General features: G+C 43.0%; 1 protein-coding gene across 1 annotated transcript in view; it reads left to right on the top strand.

Moving 5' to 3' along the window:
• LOC122792715 (abl interactor 2-like) overlaps positions 1–26,449 on the top strand; it is an 852,815-nt gene that overhangs the window by 418,690 nt on the left and 407,676 nt on the right. The window contains exon 2 of the mRNA XM_044060299.1: positions 22,748–22,915. Coding sequence (XP_043916234.1) covers positions 22,748–22,915 — 168 coding nt within the window. The remainder of the gene's footprint in view (positions 1–22,747; positions 22,916–26,449) is intronic.

Genomic DNA, 26,449 nt, shown 5'->3' with positions numbered 1-26,449 from the left:
TAGGCAAGGAGGAACCCAATCTTACCCCTTTGCAGAGAGGCCATGAGGGTTGTGAATGGGTTTCTAATTATAAAACACATCCCAGAGAAAACCAAGTGCTTGTGGGCAAACTAAGCAGATCCATTTTGTTAACTCGAGTGGCGTCTCCAATCAGTCAATAGCAAATATGATCTTCAGACATTGTCATAGCAAGGTTGGCCCCATTTGCTACTTCTCTCAAGTGCAGCAAGTACTTCTGTCCGATTTCCCCCTCAGGGCGGAAGTCACCGAGAGATGGTCTTCAAACTTGGCCCTCTGGTCTCCTTTATGCTCATCCTCTTCCCCTGATTCCAAGATATTTATGGAAAGCAAGCTGGCGAAGAGCTGTCTAATCCTTATTGCCCCCTTCTAGCCTTGGCAAGTATGGTTCCCCTTTCTACGGCCTCATCTTCGTTATCCTGCATGGATGCTGAAGCCTACTCAGGATCTTCTCTCATCCGTCAGTGATTCAACACCCCAACATTTAGGTCCTCAAGCTGACTGCATGGTTTTCCACTTCCAGTAATAGGCAGTCCGTGCTCTCTTCCCAGTTCGTAACATTATTTTGGCTTCTCTGAAGGATTCTACCAAAAAGGCCTGTAAAAGTAAATGGAAAGGGTTTTCTATTTGGACATCAGACAAGGACATTGATTCCTTTTCTGCACCAATTTCAGCTATTCTTTTTCCTGACATTTTCAAAAATGGGGCTAGTTTCTCTACAATTAAATGTCCTTTGGCAGCAATTTCAAATTTCCACACAGGGAATAAATACTTTTCCTTGGCTTCCTCTAAAATATGTAAAGCTTTTGTGGAATGCATTTTTCTCCTCTGATAAAGGATTGCTCACCGCCTTGGAATCTTACTGTGGTACTTGAAGGATTAACACAGAAACCCTTTCAACCATCAGACAAATTTCATCTCAAATTTCTATCATGGAAGACAGTTTTCTTGGTAGCCATAACTTCAGCAAAAACTCCTTGCATTGTTTTTCAAAAAGATAGGTTTTGTCTGCGGACTTACCCACCCTTACCTAAGGTAGCTTCATAAAGCTTCAACCAATCCATTCAGTTGTCTGTTTTCTTTCCAAATTTTACCAGTAAAGGAGTGTACATGCTGCACCTCCTTGATATACACGGGCAACTATGTTTTTACTTTCATAGAACAAAATGGTTTAGAGGTCAGACCAGCTTTTTGTATCTCTGTCCCAATCGCTTTGGTCAAGCAGTTTCTAAAGTTTCCCTAGCTAAATTGATTACAGACTGTATCGCATGGATTTACTCACGGAAAAGTATAGCATTACCAAAACCACCCTGAGCTCCCTGAACTAGATCCATGACTGCTTCTTTTGCGTTTTGTTCAAGAACATCTACTGATGACATTTGTGCAGCAACTTCATGGTCCAAAATGCATACCTTTATTTCACATTACAAATTGGATATCCCTTCTAGAAATAGGGCTGTCTTTGATTTGGCAAGTACTCCTTAATATCCTTCCATGATGGCTACTTAAGGTCAGCATAGTTGGGGACTCTGTCCCACATGTGAGGAAGAATGAAAAGGACAACTTCAAATTTATAAGTTATCTACTCGCCATAACTAGGCATCTGTATTGTCTATTTTCTTTGTCAACTACCCCCCCCCGATCCATCCTTTTTCTGGAAGGACCTTTTGGACTTTGGAACCTACAGTTCCAGGTTTGAGCCTTGTCTCTTTCTGTCTGGCTATATCTGTTTCTCTTCAACTATTAGGAAATGAGCAGCAAAGTCCATCTGAGACAATAGGGTGGAGTAGGGCATTATGGGGTAGAGGGAGGAGCTCGAGAGTTGGATTTGAGGTATGGTAAATGTGGCAGAGTTGGATCCGACCCCATAAGAGTGGAAGAATGAAAATGGACGACACATGCCTAGTTATGGTGAGTACATAACTTACAGTTTCAGCATTGCTGGTCTTCCTCTTCACCTCCCATCCCCAAATTCCAGTTCCAAGTCCCAAGGTACTTCTGAGGAAATAAATATTCTGAAGACAGCTGGATTCAGCAGCTTGAATCTCATGGCTGCTTCTCGACCTTCCCTGACCGTACACCAGTCTGAAGAGCAAAATCTACTGTCTAAAATGTTTAATACTTGAGCCTGGTAAAACTATGGCAGGCAAACTGTTCTGCTGCTTTGATTGTTTGTATTTATAGTAATACAGGTCTTGGCTGCTTTCTCGTGTCCAGGTTTGGAGAATACACACGATGTGCCCTTTCATTTAACAAATCCTGTTGTGTAATACCAGTACAGTTGCTTATTTGTGCTTTCATAAAATTAATAGTCTCTTCTTTCCAGTTATTTTCTGGTATAGCAAAAAAATCTCTGGTTTCTCTGTGTTCTCTATCCTTTAACTCCACCAGTTTTTTGAAACTTAAACAGCCTTTTCATTTCAACCTCTGACTTTTACAGTTTTCAGTTCATCTATAAAGCATGTTTAAAGTTGCTTCCAGTTTTTCCAGCCATTTTGTTTTGTTATTGATGTACTCTGATATTTTGTTTATTTTAGTCGGATCTGAGCAGGTTTTGATTTGTATTCCTCTGGATCACTGGAAGCCATGTCTTTCACCAGAGAGGAACTTTAACTGCTTTTTGCTGAACAGCTGCAGGATTCTTCCCAGTCATAGTTTTCTCTCCACTTTTTCTAGCTTTGCTTCTTTCAGGCTTTTTAAGTTTATTCGTTGAAGGCATCCAGACAGTGTACTTGCTAGCCAGTAACTGAATTTACTAAAACTGCAAGAGTTACTGGCCTTATCTCAGTTTCTTTTTTCACACTGGGAGAGCTGAATGTGATCAGTGTGCGGCCACATTGGAATTCCCTAAACACATACTTTCTTTGGAGATTTGCTATGAGGTGCCTGGTTGTATATAAAAAGCAAAGTAGGTCATACTTTTGGCCCCAAAATGTCTTTCACCTTAACTTTAACACCCCTTGCTCATCATTCAGCTTATTTGACCTCTGGTGAGCAATGATTCAGTATCAAAAGCAGCAACCCTCATTACAAAGAAGTAATTTACAAAGAAACAATGGGGGATACATGCATGCCTCCCAAACATGCAACAATGTCTAGAAGATTAATGACCTTTTACATGGAAGTGCTTACTTGGGGTATAAAAATACCTGTGTCGACTCCACAAATAAGTTTTCCTCTGGTTGACAACAAATGTAAGAGGTGTGATGGGGAAGAAAGAGGTTATTGGGATCATGTTTTCTTGGAGTTACAGACTTTAAAGTTTTCTTGCAGACTACTCTCAGAAATACTGTGTGAGCAAATTAGTTTAACTAAGGAAATTATTTTTCTGAGCTATGATACAGAATCGGAATTGCCTAGATATGGTAAGGCCTGCTTAGTCTAATTATGGTGGGTGCCAAAAAGGCAATTGCTAGAAAGTAAAAGTCAGTCTAAACCCAACTGTACTAGAAGTTGTGAGTATAGTAACCTAGATAAAACATCTGAAAATTGGATCTTCAGAAAAAAGTAGGAGCAAATGTCCATAGAAAAAATGAAAATTGGGGGAAATAATACATGTAAAATAACATTTTGGAGGAGGAATGAGGTTTAAAGAAAACAGGATTTGAATGAGATATGTAATGTTTAACCATGACTGGATAGAGTTTAAAGTGTTGTGTAATATTTGCAACTGAAAATATGTCTAAGTTTTTTTCATTTATATAAATGTATGACTATCTAAGTGATGAGATGTTTCTTGGAGGGGGGGGCACCCCTTGTTTTACCCCTCCCACAGACTTTATTATTTCGCTTTTTGTATACTGGGATTGTCCAGTTTGCCACAAGTTGCCCCCTTTCAGTGGGGGTCTGGGGAGAAAAGTAAACTCACACAAAAGGTACAGAAAGCAAGTAATAAAAATTACAGTGACTTAAAACAATGTAACAGAATGAATGTAAATAGAATACCTGGTAAAACCTTAGACCATTAATTCTTTAAAGGAATATGCTTTTGTATCTCACTGCTTTTCCTACAGGATTACCAGAGATGGTTTTAGCTATGTTGATAACTCTTAAAGCAGTGCTGCTTAGCTAGAGTGGTTAAACCGTTGCTATTCCAAGAAGGAAAAAAAATATCTTTCGATGTTAGGGCATTACCTTTTTAAATATCTTCCAGTAAATCAACCTATTCGACATAGTCTCATACAATTGAACTCTTTGGACTTCTAATATTGCAACCAGTTCTTTGTCCACTTTACAGTTTCTTTGTGAAAGTAGGGTAGTAATGTACCAGATGCTCAATTCAACACCCCCTTCCATTGCTCCTTCAGCTTAAATTCTGTACTATGATGGATTGTGCCTTTTCTTAATCGGTTGGTATTTTTCTTCAGACAAAAGTAAAGTAACCCTGTCCCATTTGGTTATAGATTGGCCTATTTCGATCACAAAAAGGGAAATTGACTAATTTTAAAATTACCTTCAGTGGCAGCTAATGTAATACTTTTATACGGACCTGCAAGAATAAACCGCCCATAGATTGTGGACCTTTGCATTTTTCACCTTCTTTATTTCAACATCAAAGTCAAGTAACATATATATGATGGAAATTCCAAACCTTTAGGTTTGTTCAGAAGTTCAGAACTGTGTTACATTAAGTTCTTCATGCCCTTTTGTATTGCAACTTTCTTTATCACATCCTTCTCGAGAAAGTTACTGTTGAAACAATCCATTAGCAGTATGAATCTTACCGCTGCTATTTCTAGTAGTAAACTGATAGATATTTACACATTTAACAGCTCTTACCTTTACTTAGCTTCACAAACTAATTCATTTTATGCACTTAAAAGAAGAGAAATATCTGCTGCTCCTAATAGCTGTGCAAAAGTCTTTTATAGTCCAATCAACTTTGCATTGGTGGGACAGCAGGATGAAGCCCTGGCTACAGCCTAGATGACGAGTGAGAGTAGCCAGTTGGGCACATGACTGTGCTGAGAATGAGGATGGGTGTGCCTGTGCTGAAGGAGATTACTGATGATTCTTGCATGGCTCACATTGCTGCTCTAGTTACACCAGTAACCCAATAATTTGAGTGCACTTTCTTTCAGCTCTGTCTTTCTAGTCAAACTTAGACACAAAGTAACATTCTGATCCTGAAGATCCTTGTACCAAATACCACAGCTGTTCATTAGCTGTAACATTCAAGATCTCATGTTATCCATTTCATTGTTCATCACATCTGGGTCTTGGATCTGATGTCTGATCTGATCTGGCAACTTTATAAAGCAGATTCTAGTCTCGAGCTTCTCCCACTCCCATTATCTCTACCTTCAAACTGTCAGATCTCATTTGCCGTGGTTAGCTACGGACTCTATTCTGGTTTTCAGCTTTCTTTCTGGGATTTTTATTGTACAGATTTGGCAGGTACGTTTTGTGTTCTGTAGTTCATTTAGAGTACTTCTATTTCGTCCTACCCTTGCTTAGTGCTCGTACAGCATTAGGGTTGCATTTATTTTCCCTTTCCTCGGAGTTTGGTACCCCCCCCCCCCAGTTCCTTTCCCTACTTGGTGCTTGGGGTTTGTTGGGCCTAGGGGTTTGTTTTCTGGCTGTGTGTGTTGGATTTGTTCTTCTTTGTGACCTTTTCTCTATACTTGGTTTTGTGTATTCAGTGTGCGCTTGTTTTGGTAGGGCCATGTCGGAGAAACCTACCGGGTTTAAAAGATTATATTCTTGTGGGCGTAAGATGGCCAATTTTGACATCCACAAGAATTGTGTATGTTGTTTGGGATCCAACCACCTCTAGGCTGAGTGTGCGGTGTGTGCTTTGTTCAACCCTCGAGCACTGGCGGATCGGTGGAATAAGTTGCTGCTCAGCAGCATGGCCCAAGGGGGTCCCTTAGTTGTTCGCTGCTGGAGGAAGAGGACCCAGAAAGAGCGCAAGAGGAAAGCCTCTTGAGCCTCCTTGGGGGCTTCTCTTCATTCTTCTTCTCTTCAATCTAGTCTCTGTTATCACAGCCCTTTGGATCTGAAGCATTCTTTGGCAGTGTCTGATCCAAAGACCCTGGATCTGACCTCTGGACCACAAGTCTTCTCTGATCCGAGACTCTTGGATCCAACAGCCATCACTTTGGCTCTGTGATCCCCCCTTGGATTCAAGGCAATCTGTTTTCGCAGAGCTCTGATCCAGCACATTCATCTGATCTGGAGCTAGCGGTCATAGGCTCACTGATCGGTTCTCCCAGGGATCCAAAACCTTCAGTTCGGAGTCATCGAAGCCATTCCCCAGATTGGGAATGCTACAAAATGGTTATGGCCTCAAATCGGGTTTCTCTGTCCAAATGCACACATTCTTCCACCTCTTACAGGTCCTCTAGGATCATTTTACTATCAGACATGGACAGGCTGATGAATTTCCTTATGGTCCAGATAGAGATGGGTCTTTTGGCATCTTCCCTGACCCGCTCAGGCTTGAGGAGGCCCCAGGCCCCCAAGTCTACTTCTCTTCTGATTTTTAAGACAGTTTTGGAACCCCAAGCCCTGGTCTTCTATGAGTCCGGGGTGCAGGGAATAGCCACTTTCCCTGGTCCTCCAGAGTCACAGACTTGCTTGGTTCATATGGTTTCAGACCAGAGTGGGTCCTGCCTCTGAGAAGTTTGTGCTATGTCCCTGGGGAGGGGTTCTTGTCTGGGTTTGTCAGATCGGTCCCTTTCCTTGGGGACATCGACTTTTGGCAACTTGGGACCAGTACTGTACGAGGAGCCCGGGACAGTGGTGGCCTCTCCTTTCCTTCCATGGTAGTTCCGGCTACGGGGGACAGGGTTTGCTAGAGTCCTTCAGCCTTTTGGGTTGTAGAGCGGACCTTCTCCAAGACTGGAGTAGCATCTTTTTCCCCCCTTCCTGGCACCTGTCAGACCATCTATGTGAGGTCCAGGGTCAGCCCTCCCAGGATAGCCTTCAGGCTTCCCAAACCACAGAGGTTCTCCTTTCTTCTGAGTCCTCTCCAGAACCCCTTAAGGAAGAGCCTCTTCAGAAGAGATCGTTTAAGATGAGAGACTTGGACTCTTCTATGGAGTCCTTCAAGGAGGAAGACAGATTTCTATGAAGTGGATGGGTCCCCCAGATCTCTGCCGGGCATCTACTTTGGGGACACACTGAAGCTGCTGAAACGGGCAATTAGTCTCCCCAGCCCTTGTCCTAGGAGAGGAGTCTGTGTTTCTGAAGGGGTTCAGGATGGGCCCATATACTACCTGGGTCTACCCCCTGCAGATGAGCTGGTTGACCTCATCACACGCAGGACTTGGAAGGAACCTGACCGTGTGGAGCAAGTTCCTAAGAAGACAAACACGTTCTTTAGCCCCCTCTGCTGACAAGACTCATTGGAGCCAAGGAGTACCAATTGATGCCATCATGGTGGCTGCAGCTACTAAGAAGGAGCTGGCTGAAGCTACTAAGAAGAAGCTGGCGGAAAAGAGCTCCAGTATCCATCCCCTGAGCTGTGAGTCTCAGGCAATTTGGTAGGCATGAAAAGCACATTTACGCTTCAGCCACCATTGGCCTGAGAGCCGTTAATTACCTGGCACATTTTACCCGCCTCCAAAGGGACCAGATCTTTGAGCTGACAAAGTCTCTTTCTGAACTGATGCCAGCCGAGAACCTCAAGCAGGTGTCTCCTCAGCTCACTACTCTCTGCTCTATTTCTAATTCCTTGAGGTTGATTTCCAATGCGGCAGAAGGCACTTCTCGAACGGCTGGCACAGGCATTGTCATCAGGCGACATGCTTGGATGCGGCTATGTGGGTTCACGGACCCCTTCAAGGCATCTTTTACTAATGCCCCTTTCAATGGTTCCTCTTTATTATTTACTGTCTGTAAAAGAAGCCCTAACCTGCAGTGAGCAGAGGAAGGAAAGACTTTGTCGGCGGTCGTAATCAAGTTTTCTATTCCCCAAAGGTCCTTTTCCAAATACCAGTGGGGTAGTATGAAGCTCTCATTCTGCAAGTCACAGAGTTACTTCTAGGATGCTCCCGAGTATCTCTTCCAGAGGCCGGGGAAGGGGCTTCAGTGGTAGATGCTGCACTTGAGGCAGAGGGGATCTGCAAAATCAGGGCACCAGGGAGCCCTTCTCTGAGAAACGCATTCAGGGCCCCCTGCACCATTGCCTGACTGTCCTGCCCTGGAGGTAGTCTAGGGTCATTTTTCATTGCAACCAAGTGACTGGATGTCCATAACAAATGATCAATGAGTGCTCAAGATTCTATCCAGGGAGTTATTGCATTCCTTTTTCCAATCCAACCCCACATACCAAGAAAGTTCTTCCAAATGTTCCACCCAGTCAGAGAGAACTAGCCCAACAAGAAGTGCTGGCACCTGTAGAAAGAGCCATCTAGCAGGTCATAACAGAATAAAGAGGATCCGGTACTTATTCCTGCTTTTTAGTGCCAAAGAAGACTGGGAGCCTTCATATGATTTTTGACCTCAGCAAGCTGAATCTCTTAGTAAAGAAGTCGAAGTTCGGATGATCAGTCCATCTTGCTCCTTCTGCAGAAGGAGGAATGGATGTGCTCAGTAGACCTCCAGGATGCCTGCTGTCATATCAAAATAGACAGGCACTCCAGGAGGCATCTGCAGTTCCAAATTAGAGCTGATCATTTCCAATTCAGAGCTCTACCATTTGGTCTCACCACAGCTCCTAGGGTGTTCACCAAATATCTAGCGGTCGTAACAGTTCACCTGAGGCCTTAGGGATTTCAGGTCTTCCTGTACCTGGACAGTTGGCTTCTCACAACTCTCACCAGGCATCGACTGGTTTCTGTCGCATGGTACCTCTTGGCGAAGACGAAACATTCCCTGGCTCAGAGTCTGGAGTTTATTGGCACTCCTCTCAGTACAGTCAGAGATTACAGCATTGCTTCCCCATAGAGCAGACTTAATCCGACAACAAGTCAGGGGCGCTATTAGAGATTCCTTCTCCTCCAGCTTACCTCATTCCGAGGGCTCTGGCTTCCATGTCGACAGTGATTCCCCTCGTCCCCCTGGTGAGATTCCACATGCAAGTGCTTCAATGGACTCTGGCATAGACATTGGATGGAATAGGATAAATCACTGAACTGCCAGTCGTGTTGACTCCCTTTTACATCTGCTGTGGTGGCATCAATCGGAGAATTTCCTTTGAAGCAGGCCTCTTTCTCTTCCTCTACCGTGGCCACAGTGAGCACAGATGCTTCCCTATTGGGGGGGGGGGGGCATTTTTGGGGCAGAATATTCCAAGGCATGTGGTCCCCCTTGGAGACCAAACTGCACATCAACATCCTGGAGATGAGGCCTGTCCTTTTCATGTAGCAAGCCTTTTGGGGGCAGCGTCCCTCTGGGGACGGTGGCTATTCACACCAACGTGTTGGTGGTATGGTATATTAACAAGCAAGGGGAACATGTTTGTACCTGTTGTGCAGAGAAGCCATGAGGGTGTGGGAATAGGTGAACTCCTCCAGTTGTGTTGTTCTTGCAATGTACATACCAGGGAAAATCCAAAGTCTTGCCAGACAGACTCAGCAAATCCATCCTAACTCCACACAAGTGGTCCTTCAGTCAGTCAGTGGCACCTCAAAGTTTCGACTGTTGGGGCCAACCTGGATGCACCCTGTTTGCCTCCCCGTAGAAGAAGTGCAGCAGGGAAGCTATGGTTCATGATTGTCCCCCAGGTCTCCTCTGTGCTTGCCTTTCATTCCTCTGTTCCCCAAAGTGCTATAAAAAGCCTTCAGACTGAAGAGTTCTGTGATACTCATTGCCCCCTTCTGGCCTCATTAAGTTTGGTTCCCCTTCCTCAAGTCTCTTAAGTATCCTCACAAGATACTGGATCCCGTTCCGGATCTCATTTCTTACCCGACAGAACCTCCACCCAACCCTCTGTCACTTCGCCTGACTGCGTGGTTTCTCCATTTCCAGTCATAGTACAGCAGTCCATGATAGCTTTTCCCATTAGGAGAATTATTGTGGCTTAGCAGAAGTCGCCTACTCATAAGGTCTACCGTAGTAAGTGGAAGCACTTTTCCTGTTGGACGCTGGAGTGTAATGAGTCCCTTTGCAGCTCCTATTCCAGATATCCTTCTCTTTTTCACATCCCTTTTTCAAGGAGGGGCCAGTTTTTTTGACCATCAAGTTACAGTTTGTGACTATTTCCAATTACCATTCCCATGCTGGGCTCACTTTTTCCTCCAGGCTATGTAAGGCCTTCATGAAGGGTGTCTTCCTTCTTAGGCCTCCAGTGAAAGATCCTGCTCCTCCCTGGGATCTGATGTTTGTGCTACAATCTCTCACCCTGTCCATTTGAGCATGTTCATTCTTGTGGTCTAGAGTATCTGTCATGGAAAACTGCCTTTATGGCAGCTGTTACCTTGGCCAAGAGGGTTTCTGAGTTTGCAGGCCTTGTCTGCTAAACCTCCATATATATATATTATTTTTCATAAGGACAGAGTGACCTTGCAAACTAATCCTTCTTTCATGCCTAAAGTCGGCATTGAAAGAAGTCTTAACCAGGAAGTTCAGTTGCCTGTTTTCTTGCCTAAACAATCGAACAAGGGTGAATATCTTCTCCACACATTGGATGTTCATCGTCCGCTTCGATTTTTATTTGCATCAGACTAAACTCTTAAGAAAATTTGATCAGTTATTTGTGGTGGCCTTTGCTCTTAACAGGCGTGGCCAAACAGTTTCAAAATTAACTATTTCTAAATGGATCTTGGCTTGTATCTATCTGGTTTGCTTCATGAGGAAGATGCAGCTTGCTTTGCCCTCTTAGGGCGGATTCTCTAAGGTTGGTGGCTGCTACTTCAGCCTTTGCCTACCAGGATGTCCTTAAATGAGATTTGTGCTGTGGCTACTTGGTCTACTCTCCATATTGTTACTCATTACAAACTAGGTATGACCTCTAGAGGCGGGGCATCTTTTGGTTCCACTATGCTTAGGCACATCTTCCTTGGGGCCACCTAGGGTTATTCGTAGCTGGGGATTCTGACCTAGATGCAACAAATGAAATGGATAATATCAGATAAGTAGTTATGTACTTAACATAACTTGGTATGTATTGTCCTGTTTCATTATTCATCACCTCCCATCCTCCTTCTTGGTTGGTGGATCTGGAGAGGCTGCATTGTAGGCCCTTTATCTTCTGCCTCTTGCGGTTCTATTTCCATTATTGCTTATATAAGTTGATAGTAACCATCAGATTCCTAACTGTCATTGGTCACCAAACTCATCTCAGGGTTTGAAGGTAGAGGGGGATTATGGGAGTGGGAGGAGCTCGAGCCAGGAATTTGCTCTGTAAAGTTGCCATATCAGATCCGACATCAGATCCAAGAACCACACATAATGAAATAGGATAACACAGATACCAAGTTATGTTAAGTACGTAACTGTTTGTTGACTTAACTATTTCCCCAATTCTCTTAACAATTTTATAAAACTGTCCAGCCTTCCTTAATGCCTTTAGAAACCAACCAGCAAATCCTTCTTTGTAATAACATCAGTGGAGTCTGACCCATTAGCATTTGATATTGCCAGGAACCTCATCTACCGTCTTGTTCACCACCATACAGTGTCCATTTGGCTATGAGAAGTTGGATTCATTCAGACCCTCTTGCCTGCTTTTTTTATTCCATGAGGCAATTTGTTTGCTAATAGATTTCACCCAAATAGAACACTCTTCCAAGGAGCTAAATAGACCTTTAAGTCATGTTCGAGCTGCAGCTGAGGAAGGGTCTGCTGACGGACACCATCACAAGATGTCCTGAGCAAAATTCGAGGAAGGGTCTGCTGACAGACACTCAGACCATCACAAGAAGTTCTTTTAAGCAAAATTCTTGCATATTGAAGATTTAGTGCACAGAAGTTTGCTGTAATGTTCTGCTAGCAAACATTTTAGTGCTTGGGCATACAAGGGCTGCAAGATGAAAATTTTATTTTATTTTGATTTTCACTGCCAACATAGTCTGACTGGGTTGAGCAAAACCCTTTTTCTTTGGCAGGCAGGGGTAGAAGGCATTTGACAAATATAGTTTTGAAGAGTTAGGAAAATTTAAAACAGTTTTCAAACATTTACAAGAAAAAGAAAAAAATCTCTGTACAATGAGTCATTAACATCATGTGCAATGTATTTATTATGGACCATGGGTCATTTGTCTTATTATAAGAGATATGCAGTGCAATAATGAAATCTGAGGGTGTGGTGTAAAATAGAGGGAAGTAGAAGTACATGAATAAAGTGGATGCCAAGTTGGAAAATAGCAGAGAAGGGAGGGAATGGAGTAGGAGAATTAAATGACCTTTGTAGAGATGAAGTAGGAGGAAGATGCTGGGCTGGGAGGAGGTTAATAAGACTGCATGAAGATGTATAGAAGAGACACTGAAAGAGTACAGTCAAACAAGTAATTATGATTTACGTTCTTCAAACTGGGAAATTACAAGTGGTGAACTGTAGACCCAACAACTGTTTTTTGAACCAGAGTGGACGTTGGTCTGGTGTGTGCAGGAGCAAAGCCACTTGTCTGTTAGGTGTTTATTTTGAAATAGTTTTTTCATGCTGAATTGCTTCAGTGATAAGGCAGTGATGATCTATGTTTTGGCAGTGCTGTTCGAATATAGAAAGTCACCAGCATTACTATAAGGCTTTGTTGCTGTGAGTAGAAATTTGTCTCTCTCTCTTGTAAAGCTCTTGTCAGAGGACTAGGGTTGAATATATCTTTTACTTTGTCAAACTTTTTTTTTTAGTTTTCAGGCTTACAGATGAGCTTATGAACTTTTGTAAGAGATAAGTAATGTGGAAATTGTAGCCGGTGTAATTCCTCAAGGGGCTGGCAGTGATTTCTGTAGCAATAACCAGCAGCAATATTTTTTGTATTTTTATTATAGCATTGTTTTGTGTTGAATAACACTGTGGCTTGAAAGTTAATCAGTGAGGGGGCAAGCAAGGGAAGATGGATTTGGTTGTATATAGAGATCACTTTTTATTTATCTTATTTTTTTACATACTTGAGATATGTGATTGTCAGCTTTCAAGTGGTTGTATGTAATGACTCCTAGTAATTTTGTCAGGTTTATTTGTTCAATTGTTCTGCTATTGGCAGATAAAATTATTTGGCCACGATCATGGGTGCATCCTGGCATCTAGAGAGTCAAGTGCTGCGATGCATTTGTGTTATTCTAATTTAATTATTTGGGCCATGTTTTAATGTTTTGTAACGTTATTAAACTATGGCCCAAATAAATGTAATGCGGTCCATCCTGACGTCACTGTAAGCAGTGAGAGCTCTCGCATAGAGGTGCACGCATTGAAATCTATTGATGTGCAGCAGTGCACCCATTAAAGTATGTGCCCACTCTCCTTGCTTTCACTGCCATGATGTCACTGAGGTTAGTGTACTTTCCAAGCTTAGTAACATGATTGCAGGGAAATGGCTGATATAAACAAAGAAGAAACTTCGCAGTGTGGAGGGAGTGAAGTTCTCTCCTTAAAGTATGTTGTGCACCCAATTCACCAATAAAAATCCAACTGTAAAATATGTACTACAAAATAATAAAATAGAAAACAGCAGTTGGTAGTCCACAGTTGAGTTAAAAATGGAATATCCTTTATTGAAACACACAAGCAAGTGATCCTAGTTGAGTATACTGAAAAGCATTAGACGTCCATTATTTATATATAATTAGGTTATTTGGAGCAAGGGATTGGATAAGGAGGGTGGTTCTGTTAAGAACAATAAAAGCAATAAACTCATTTCTTCAAGTACCCTTCCCCGTTAACACCATAAACTGACGGTGCTACCTTAGAACTGAAGCTAAAAAGCTAGACAAATTAAAATATATATAAGAACAGCTTGTTAAGGCTAACTTACTGATCCAAACGTTATCAGTTAAGAAACCAGCTCATTAACAAAATGGCTAAATAAAATATTTACCACTACAGAGCTATCGGAATAAGTATTCACTTGTAAACTGAAACACTTAAATTGCTTTCGTACCAAATACATCAGGTTTGTGTAAAAAAAAAAAAAGTACAACTTTACTGAATGTCTGTATAACTCTACAAGTGAACACCCTAAGTAGGCTGAAAACCATAGCTATAATTGCGAAGGTGGAAAGTGAAAAATGATAAAAATAAGGTATTAAGACCCTGGAGATGTGTTCAAGTGTAGCATCTAAGAAAGCACTTAGTTTGAATTAATAAGTATCTGAAAACAACACCAATATCAGTTGTTTTCATTGCAAAATATTTGCAATGTTTTCATGTCTGTTTATAACCATGTTAGCATGTATAATATTAGCATGTAATGTCAGCATTAATCAGTCTATTGTCAGACTTTTAATAGTCATTTAAACAGTGTGGCAGTTTTAAACCAGAAAACTATCCGACAATGCAAAACACCATTATTTATTTCATAGCTATGGTGCTACCTTCTGAAAATAACTTTTACTCACCAACACATCTAATAATACTGCTGATGAGTTACTGTATTTCCAAAATTTGGAACTCCCACAGCTACACTTAAAGCAAATTGAAAAACTGTAAGTTTTCAAAAATCAGCAAATTTCTGGCTATGCTTCTGCTCATCCCAAGGCTAATACATTAACTTCACTAGAATCTACTGTTTTACAGATTACTGTTTCACTGCATCCATTTTCTGCCTCCTAACCTTCATGTTTTTCAAAGTTCAACTCTCAAACAATAAAGGTGAGAAATTATATATCTAAGTGCTAAACAGCTGCTGTTCCCTGGCTCTCGTTTAGCAATATTCATCTGCAGTGCTTTGTTTTTATACCTCAACTCAGTCTTTGCATTAAATCGAAGTACCCAGTTTTGTCACTCATAGATATTTACTACTGTGGGTGGCCACGGTGGTGCAGCGGTTAGCATTGCCAGCTCACAGCAAGAGATTCTCCAGTTCAATCCTCGGCTGGGGTGCCTTCTGTGCGTTGTCTGCATGTCTTCCCTATGGTCTGTTGGGTTTCCTCCCACATCCCAAAGACATGCTGTAGGTGGATTGGACACTTTAAATTGGCCCTAGGCGTGAGTGCGTAGGTGTGTGTGCCTTCTGTGGAAGGTTGGGCGCTAGGCTGGCAATTCAGTACCGTAAAACTCCACTGCCAATCATGAGCGGACAGGTCATCTGCTGTGGCAACCCCTAACTGGGAAAAGCCGAAAGAAGTGTAATGTAACACAAGTTTAACCAATGGATGTCCAATGTCGGTTCATCACAGTATTGCTGGATTTGAATTATGTTGGCATCTTTTTTGTAAGTTTTTATTTAATTCTAAGTCCCTATTCTGCAGTTGTCTTCTGGAACTTTTATTCTTTATATTAATGTATGACATTGTATATTTTTGTGTGGTGATATTTTCCCTGCCTTTCCTTGAAAAGATTTTGCCAAGCCTCACCTTCCTGGTCAACACATGGAAATGAAATAAATTTTATTTCTTTGTAGTCTGATGAAATGTCCAAATATTTATTTGCTATATTATTATTACATAGTTGCAGGTACAAAACTTTATTTGGTCATTCCCTTTGCTTCCTTGTACAGTTGGTTAAAGAATTTAATCAAGATGACTAGTTGTGTTTGATTTTCTTTGCCTTTTGAGTGGTTTCACAGTTCTAGTCAATCTTACAAATCAGTCTCCAGAGCTGTGGAAGAAGGTAAGGCAGTCCACACAGCCTATCTTAACCTCGCCAACGCCTTTGACACCATCCACCACTCTGGAATCATAGATAAACTTGTTAAGCTGGGCATTAATCCCTACGTCACTCGATGGGTTGCCAACTGGCTTCCTGACAGAACACACACTGTAAAAGTAGCGGACTCCAAATTCAGCTCCAGACAAGTGGAGTACCTCAGGGTTCAGTCCTGGGACCTCTCTTGTTTGGCATCTACTTCTCTGAAGTACAGGCCAGCACTAAGGGACTCTGGCTAACCAAGTTCGCAGATGACTTCAAACTGGGAGCCATTATTGAATCCCCAAATTATGTGGATACTCTACAAAAGGGCCTTACAGAAACCGATGCTTGGTACCAGAGCCATGGGCTCAAGCTCAATACCAAGAAATGTATAGTTATCCCCTTTGGGAAAAAAACATGTACCTGTGAATTAACACATAGGTGGCAGTACACTAAACACCGTAAGTGTGATAAGAGACTTAGGGACACAGGTGGACAGTGGTCTCACCTTCGATAACCACATTGCCACAACAGTCAGGAAATTCTTCTGTGTGGTACACCTCTTCACCAAGGGCTTTTCATCCAGAAAAAAGGAGGTCATTGTTCCACTGTACTTACCCTCATTAGACCCATTATAGAATACAACACCCTTATTTGGTGTGTACCTCTCAAGACATCTGCAACAACTGGAAAGGCCGCAGAAATACCTCACTAAAAGAATCACAGGCCTAAAGCAGATGCCCTGTGCTGACCGCCTTAAAAACATCCAGCTATACTCTTGTCGCATATCGTCTACTCCGAGGCAATCTCTGCTCAACATACAAGGCCATGTCAAACCCAGAGCTGTTGGACATGCTACACTTAAAGAAATAACAGTCCCTCAGAGCCACACGCTCCAGGGATTTAAACCTTATCACAATAAACAAAATATGCTGGAGGGATAGGTTCCTGACCCAGAGACTCCCCAGACCCTGAAATAGACTGCCCATACATGTCAAACAGAGTGCCTCTTTGGCCCTCTTTTAAAAGGAACCTTGACGATTGGATTGGAGAAAGGAAATTCACCCCGGGGATCACATCAGTCGCCCTGCTAGACAGGGGTCCAGGGAAGTAAATAGTGTGGGAAGAAATAGCCAGGGAATTGTTATGGCTAGGCTTGTATAGGCTCTAGGGCTGATAGCCTAGTACTAGCCTAAGAATGATGACAACAGAATTTTATCTAATCTTGATAATTGGAATGATTACTGCCCTTCAGTACCCTATTTTTAAGTTTTTATTTGTTACCAATATGATTGATATTGGTTTATAAGCACTTGTTGATGGAGTTTAACTGTTCGTTATAGAACACGTGTAGGTAAGACTGGAAAAATGTTATAGAAGGAGAATGTGTCAAAAATGCACAGAAGGAACCTACACAAACAAAAAACGCAAACATTGCTGTACTGTCTAGTACTTTAAACTTTCTCACTTCTGCAGAATGTTGCAGATGTCCTTCAAGAATGCAACTGCAGTCATAGCATATGGGTTGTCCTGCCTCAGGCAGCCCTCGGTCGGCCGGATTCCAAAGTCTGGGTCCGGCATCGGCTGGTGTCGCCTCATCTCCGACGTCAGAATGGCTGGAGTATAAAGGCATCGGCCGACGCCATCTTCTCCAGTCTTTCTTGCCGCGCGGTGCCCGAAGCAGAAGCAGTTCGCAAGTGCCGGTCGGTCAGCTCCTGTGTTTTCAGTACGAAGTCATCTAAAAGCTAAGTACCCCATTGGGGAACATTTTTTCTTGCCTCAGTCGACGACAGAACTAATTGAGAAAGTTAATTGTTCGTCTTGTGGAAAACAGATACCTCAAAAGGACTTCCATTCTTATTGCCTCCTTGCCTGGGCCCAGACCACGACTTCACGGCCTGTGCTGCCTGTGCTTGCTTTAATAAAGCGCACTCTCAGAGCGGCAGAATTTGCCGAAGACCTTTTCGTGAATTTTTCGCTTATATCATGCCATCGAACAACCGACATCTCAATCTACCAAAAAGCAGGACCGACCGACATCACCGGCCCGCGTCCACCGATACTCCTAAACCCTCCGTGAGTGTTTTTTTCGCCGAGAGCGGTAATTCAACCGCTCAGGCGACTACACAGCATTAACACGCCCTTCGGTCTTGGAGTCTACACGGTGCGGTTGTTGATTTTCCTCCAGAACCGAAGTTCTGGATCTACCGACACCATTCCTGTGGACAAGGTTACTCCTGCATCGCAAGCAGCTAGGCCTCCTGTATCCATGTCCATCAAGGCCTTTGCACGTGCTAAGGCCGCCAGCCAGGCCAAGGCCCATCCTAAATCTACTGCCCAGGCCCCTTCTTCTGATAAACAGATCATGTCTCTTGCTGCAGATCTTATTTCTTTTATCAGGGGATCTCACCCTCATCCAGACAGAGGTTCTCAGCCGCCTGCAGAGAAAAGGCCCAGACCTGAGCAGGCCGACAACCTCTCTTCAGGTGAAGCCTCTGGGGATTCTGAGCATTCAGATACCCAAGAAGAATCCTTCCAGGCCTATGAGGACTCCGATGCTGAGGAATCAATTCCCTCTGCCTCTCCTCCTGAGGATTTTTTGTTCTGTGAAGTCCTACACTCTGAGGGAGCATTTTAAATGGCAGGGTCATGAATTCTCTGATTCCAGGAAAAGACTACGTACCTTCCCCAAGCTTCCCCAGCACAGACCTTTAGCTATCCCTCCAGTTATGGATGTCCTGGATGATGTTTTCTCCGACTCTAGTGCTAACCCTGATTCTCTCCCTCCTGCTCCGGTCAAGCCAGACAGATATTATAGGGTCCCTGACACCCACAAACATCTCTTTAAGGCCCATTCTGTGGATCTAGAAACTATTTCACAGGGCCCCAAGGGAGTGGCTACTTCCACAGCCAAGAATCCACTGCCAGCGGATAGGGAAGCTAGGTCCCTGGAGAGATGGGGTAAAAAAGTTTATACCTCTACCACCCTGGCCATGAGGTCACTTAACTGCCTTTTTCATATGTTTCAGTACCAGGATTTTTTACTGGATGATTTACAGAAAAAGATAGCCTCTCCTCAGCCTATTGATAGAAAGGCATTGCAGGATCTAGTACATAACACTCAGCAGGTTAGCAGTCATTTTCTTCAGTGTGGTTATGATGCATTGGAGGCTTCATGTAGGGCAGCTATGACTGGGGCTGTTGTACATAGACATGCTTGGTTAAAAGAACAGCCACTGCCAGACCATGTTAAAGTAAAGTTACTTGATGCACCTCTGGGAAAAACAGAAGCTTTTTGGTGCTAATGCACAAGATGTGTTGAAGTCCATTGAGGAAAAAGCTAAATCGGTACAGACAGTCAAAGATTTCCTCCAGGTTCAGCCACCCAGATTCAGCAGGAATTGGCCTTCAAAGAATTGGTCCTTTCCAGACACTGACAAGTTTCAAGGGAAAAACAGGTGTGCCGAGGTAGAGGGCAATGCCGGGCTCCTACAGGGGTAATGGCCAATGGCAACCACCAAATCAAAAGAGTGGCGCAGGCAGTCCAGCTGCACCACAAGGACAACCACAATGACTTGACTTTCATACCGCCTACAAAGGTTCAAAGAGAAGCACCTTTGAGCGGAAAATTATCCTTATTCTCAAAAAACTGGCATATCTTAACAAAGGACAAATGGATACTGGATTTAATAGACAAAGGTTACAGATTCCACTTCCATACTTTACCAATAAGACAAGGCATGCCAAACCTGCCACTTCATCAAAGGGCAGAGGCACTCATTCAAGTTTCAAAGCTGTTAAATATAAAAGCAATAGAAAAGGTCCCTCCACAGGAACAAGGCCAGGGATTTTATTCAAGACTGTTCCTTGTTCCAAGAAAGGAAAACAAATGGAGGCCTATACTGGACTTGTCTACGCTAAATACTTATCTCATTGTGCCAAAGTTCAAAATGCTGACGTTGCAGCAACTCCTACCCATGCTGGGCAAGGGGTCTTGGCTGGTCACTCTGGACCTCAAGGAGGCATACCTGCATGTCCCAATCAGACAAAGCTGCAGAAGATACCTCAGATTTCTTGCAGGGACAGAGCATTATCAATTCTCAGCATTGCCGCTATGCTTATCTACTGCCCAGAGTGTTCACGAAATGCCTGGCATCAGTAGTGGCACACTGCAGACTCAGGGGATTCAAATATACCTACCTGGACGACTGCCTCATACAAGCAGACAACAAACAAACCTTGACAGCAAACTTGGACTATGTCATTCAATTACTACAGGCCTTAGGATACACAGTCAACATTCAGAAATAGAGACTTCTGCCATCCCAACAGATTCTTTTCCTAGGAGCCAAACTGGACACAAAACACAAACTACGTCTCACAGAGGAAAAACAACAGCAGTTACCAGAGTACTTCAAAGGCCTAGCAAAGCTCTCCCAGCTGACTGCAAGGAAAATCCTGCAGGCCCTGGGGTTCATGGCATCTTGCATTCTTCTGATACCTTTTGGCATGACTTCATATGAGAAAGCTGCAATGGTACTTAAAAAGCTTATGGTCCCAACACAGCCAAAGCCTAGAGGACGTAATCCCACTCATTCCATGTCTACAAAGAGAATTTTTGTGGTGGGCTCAAACAAGTCAGTTAAACAAAGGCATGTCTTTCACCAAACCTCAAGCAGGTCAAATGATTGCAACAGACTCCTCAGACCATGGATGGGGGGCGCACATGGACGGCAGATGCATTCAAGGTCAATGGACACCAAGGGAAAGGCATCTGCACATAAACCAAAAAGAGATGTTGGCAGTGATACATGCAATCGAGTCTTTCGAAAAATCACTTCAACAAGGACATTTGCTAATGAGGACAGACAACACCACTGTTATGTGGTATATAAACAAGCAGGGAGGCACTCATTCTTATCCCCTCTGCAGACTAAGAATGATTCTCTGGGAAAAATCCCTAAGTCTGAAGATACATCTGCAATCCCAGTTTGTGCCAGGCAAGGAAAATGTACTGGCGGACAAGCTGAGCAGAAATTTCTTGGATCCACACGAATGGATGCTGCATCCTCACATTTTCTCACAAATAACAAGGACATGGGAAGACCGGACATAGATCTCTTTGCTTCTCACATGAATCATCACCTGGAAAAGTTCTGTACAAGGACCCACCATCCTCTAGCCTGGAAAACGGATGCTCTCTCCTTCAGCTGGAATTCCCTAACAATTTATGCATTCCCTCCTCTACCACTGCTGACCAAGGTGATACTGAAGATCAAAGCAGAACAACCAACAGGCATTTTGATAGCTCCAGACTGGCCAAGGCAGCACTGGTACCCATTGCTGTTGAGCATAACTCTGACCAAACCGTGGCCTCTGCCACTATGGCCTCTGCTTCTAACACACCACTATTACAGGACTGTTCATCAAAACCTGAAAACATTGCATCTGACAGCCTGGAGGTTACCATAACTCCTTCCGATATCTCTTCCAAAAAGTTCAAGAGATCTTACTGGAAGCAACGCAGACTTCCACCAGAAAAACCTATTCAGCCAAGTGGAAGAGATTCATCATCTGGAATGCTAACAGGGGTCAGGATACAACAGTATTGAGTATACCTCAGATATTGGAATACTTGGCAGAAATGTTTCATTCTGGTCTCTCATATTCTTCCATAAAGATTCATGCCTCGGCAATCTCAGCAAAATACAGTTGTGATCCACCTGTGTTTTCGCATCCTTTGCTAAGACTGTTCCTAAGAGGGATAAAGAATATCAAACCTCCCAGGAAACTGCCAGTACCTGCATGGGACCTCAATTTCCTTGAAAAATTAACTCTTCCTCCCTTTGAACCAGCAGCAACTTCAGAAATGCAATTTCTCTCATGGAAAACGGTTTTCCTATTGGCAATCACATCAGCAAGAAGAGTCTCTGAGATTCAGGCACTCATGGCAGTACCTCCTTTTCTCATTTTTCATCAGGACAGAGTCTCTCTAAGAACCAATCCTTCATTCATGCCAAAAGTAATTTACAGGGTGTCTCTAAATCAATCCATTCACCTGCCTACTTTCTTCCCCAATCCTCAAAACAGGGGGGAAGCACTGCTGCATACTTTGGACATACACAGGCAACTACACTACTACTTGGACAGAACTAAGGCTGCCAGAAAGTCTGACCAACTGCTTGTAGCCTATGCTGCTGGAGTACAAGGAAAAGCAATCTCCAAATAAACAATTTCCAAATGGATTGGACACTGCATCAGATTCTGCTATTCTTTTCATGGAAAAAGTGTGCCAGCCAATATTAGGCCACACTCCACCAGAGCTATAGCCACATCCACAGCTTTCCTAAGAGGAGTGGCTACAAAGGACATTCTAGAGGCTGCTACATGGAGCTCCGTGCATACATTTACCAAGCACTACAACCTGCCTTTATACTCCAGATCCGAGCAGGCTTTGTTTGGCAGTCCTCCTACAGGGCATTTTAGCTACACCATCACTTTCTTAGTTCCAACCACCCCCAGCTTGGCTATGGTATTCAACCCATATGTTATGACTGCAGTTGCATTCTTGAAGGACATAGTACAGTTTTGTACCTACCATAAATGTAGATGTCCGATGATTATGAATCTGCAGTCGGATTTTCCCACCCTCCTACCCCTCTGCAACCTTCTTTATGGGTCCACTCCCCCTATTCCTATTAGCTGGGGGTATCTCCTATGGTGTATCTGTTTATTACTGTTGTGCATGTCTGGAATTGTTTATCCATTCACCAAATTTAGCCTTCCTAGGAGGGCACCTGGCATCTGGGGCAAGAAACACTGAAGAAGATGGCGTCGGCCGATGCCTTTATATTCCAGCCGTTCTGACGTCTGAGAGACCAGCCGGGACCCAGACTTTGGAATCCGGGACCGAGCTGCCTGAGGCAGGACAACCCATATGTTATGACTGCAGTTGCATATCTATTGGACATCTACATTTAAGGTAGGTACAAAACTGTACTTTGAGTGTACTTCTGTGGTTAGAATTTTGCTTTTAACACTTGTTTTATTCTTTAGTCTGCAGATAAACAGAGAGCTCTAGAAGAAACCAAAGCCTATACAACTCAGTCATTAGCAAGTGTAGCATATCTGATCAACACTTTAGCCAACAATGTCCTCCAGATGCTGGATATACAGGCATCACAGCTGCGACGCATGGAATCTTCAATTAACCACATCTCTCAAGTAAGAAATTCTAACTTTTTTCTTTTTGTTTTAGATATCCCAGAACATTTCTGTCTAATTTTCAAGGAATTAATTATCCTGCAGTGTGTGTGTTGAACTGCTTTGAACATCTGGGAAAATTTGCAGAAACAGATAAGTGACATTTGATGAATAATAATAAAAAATGTAGGATACTGGCATATTATCGCAGCTAGATTCCTAACATAAGTGCTTTGAAATTGGGTACGGTATATATGCTTCTTCTGGTCACCTTTTTGGTTTTAGGGTGTAGGGTAATGTCATTTAAAACTACACAGGCTAACCTATTCAATACATGTGTATTTGCAAACAGGAGGAAATAAATGTGCATAGAAAAAAAACAGGATATCTGTCTACGTGAGTGGTTGAAACGTTCTTTGCTTTCAGGGCTCCTGGTTCTGTTAATAGTATAATCTTTCCTTTCTTAATGCATAATGAAATGAACTAAACCTTGATGAAAATGTACCTTGTTTGGATAGCTGGGCTGTATTCAATAAATGTGTATAGAAAAAAACTGGGATATCTGTTCATGCGTACACGACTGGTTGAAACATTGTTTGCTTCCCAGGCTCATGGTTCCATTTATAGTTTAATCCTTCCTTTCTTAAGCTGTAAGTTAAATGACATGAACTAAACTGTGATGAAAAAAATACCTTGATGTTCTTCATGTTTCACTGTTGCATTCATTACATTTGGGTAATGTGCTGGCAGGTTGCCCTCAGTCGGTCTGAATTCCAAAGTCTTGGGTCCTGCGTCGTTGCTCTCTCCTCTTCCATGACGTCAGGGGTATAAAACCTGCAGCAGACGCCATTTTCTTTAGTCTTTCTTGCCGCGTGGTGCCCAAGGCAGAAGCATTTCGCAAGTGCCTGTCGGCAGACTACTGAAATATTTGAGTGTGAGTTTCAGAACCGAAGTCTTCACTAAAGCCAAGTACCCCATTGGGGAAACTTTTTTTTCTTGCTTTTTACCAATGTCAGAAAAAGTTAATAGTTTTATTACTTGTGGGAAGCAAATACCTCATAAGGATTTTCATTTATACTGCATTCCTTGCCTAGGCCCTGATCACAACGTGCCTGGCTGTTGGTTTTGTGCTAGATTTAACCAACGCATTAAGCGTCTGTATATTTTTGCATCCTAGTATTTTGGAAACGGATTTAACTACCCAGAAATGTCGTCTGATAGCAATCCGACTACCGGAGTATATAAAAAATGCAAGGAAAAGGACTGAGACAGGCAGTCGAGATCCAAAACTGACGACGAAGCTTCTAAGCCAGTCGCCGGTACTCAGTGAGGCGTTTTTGCAGCCCCTGATACCTGCTACCTTTGAGTCGAAGGCCTCTACCGACACCCATGTGGAGTTTGGCACTGCCCCTTGTCTTATCTACTGCGCCCAGCGTCTTTACAAAGTGCCTGGCACCAGTAATTGCATTTTGCAGACAAAAAACTGTACCAATATATCCTTACTTGGACGACTGTCTCATTCAAGCAGAGAACAAGCAGAGAACAAGGACACTATTCTAAGATACCTGGCGTTTGTGAAAAGACTTCTTACATGCCTAGGGTAACACAATAAACAAACAGAAATCACAGCTGGTACCCTCTCAAAAGATAAAATTCATGGGTGCAAGCTTGAATACAACTGCCAAGATGGCTTGCCTCACACCAGACAAGCAAAAGCAACTGACTACTTAATTCAAATTGATGGCAACAAAAACCCAGTTTTCTGCAAAACAAATACTGCTGGCTCTGGGCTTCATGGCATCCTGCATCCTACTGATTCCATATACAAGACTGCATATGAGGAAACTTCAGTGGTACCTAAAAAGTTTACGGAGTCAGCATTCTCACAGTCTGGAAACAATGATTCCTCTCATTCCCTGCCTGCAACAGGAGTTTCTGTTGGTGGGCAAAGGCATGTCACCAAAACATGGGACGGCCAGTCACTCTACCCTCTTCCAGCCAAACCATAACAGATGCATCAGATTATTCCTGGGGGGGGGGCCCACATGGCAGGAAGATGCATTCAGGGCATATTGTCACCAAAACAAATGCATCTACATATCAACCAGAAAGAGATGCTAGCTGTTCAAAATGCTCCAACAGCCTTCAAGGACTTACTTCATCCAGGACAACTACTGATAAAGACTGACAACACAGTCATGTAGTATATAAACAAGCAAGGGGGCACACATTCATAACCCCTTTAAAGATTAGCCATGGCACTGTGGGACACAGCTTTGACCTTCCAAATACATCTTCAAGCTCGATTCCTGCCAGGAAAACAAAACACTCTGGCAGACGATTTAAGCAGAAACCATATGGATTCTCACGAGTGGAAACTAAATCCACAAGTCTTCAGCATGATAACAGAGAAATGGGGAAGCCCAGACATAGCTCTATTTGCCTCTCCTCAAAATTATCAATTGAAAAGATTCTGCACAAGGACTTATCACAGACAAGCATGGAAAGTGGACGCCCTATCCTTTGGTTGGAAAAACCTATCAGTTTACGCCTTTCCCCCTCTGCCTCTTCTCCCCAAGGTCCTCCTAAAAGTCAGACAAGAGAAACCAAAGATGATACTAATTGCCCCGGAATGGCCCGCCAATACTGGTACCCAATCCTAAGGAACTTGTCTCAATACCCAGCTTGGACCTTGCCTCAAAGACCACAACTACTGTCCCAGCTAAACAATCAGATCCTGCACAACCAACTACAGACTCTGAACCTGGCAGCATGGCTGATCAGGTAGTCCTACAAACAACACCTCTCAGTATAAAGCTGTGATGGATGCCAATTTTGGAAGCCAGAAGGCTTAGTACTAGAAAATCTTATGCTGACAAAAAAAAGAAATTCTGTTTGGAATCGAGCACAACGAACTGATACAGCAGAACCAAATATTCCTCGGATATTGCAATACTTAACTGAGGTGCTTGACAAAGGCCTATCTTTCTCATCAATTAAAATCCATGCGTCTGCCATTTTGGCTCATTACAATACAGAGCCACCAATCATTTCTCATCCTTTACTAAAGCAGTATCTTAGAGGAGCCACAAATTTAAGGCCTCCTAGAAGATCACCATTGCCTGCATGGGACCTCAATTATGTGTTGGAAAAGCTCACCCTGCCTCCATTTGAACCAGCTGCTATCACTGATATAAAGTTTTTATCATGGAAAACAGCTCTGCTACTAGCAATTACTTTAGCAAGAAGAGTTTCAGAGCTACAGGCCCTCATGGCTGTAGAGCCTTTTATCATATTTTACCCAGACAAGGTATCTCTGAGGACAAATTCTACTTTTATGCCTAAGGAGGTTTCTAGTGTGGCTCTTAAGCAAGCAATTCATCTGCCACCCTTTTATCCACAGAACAAGGGGTAGAGAATTTTGCATTCCTTGGACATACACGGACGGCTAAGATTCTACTTAAGCAGGACTAAAGCTCTAAGAAAAAACTGAGGAATTAGTAGAGACATGCCGCAGGATCAGAAGACAAGGCTATTTCAAAGCAGACAATTTCA

The sequence above is a fragment of the Protopterus annectens genome, chromosome 2.part0, assembly GCF_019279795.1.
Source record: "Protopterus annectens isolate FY-2018-M chromosome 2.part0, PAN1.0, whole genome shotgun sequence".
Lineage (NCBI taxonomy): Eukaryota > Metazoa > Chordata > Ceratodontiformes > Protopteridae > Protopterus > Protopterus annectens.
This window is presented reverse-complemented; position numbering and strand designations above follow the sequence as displayed.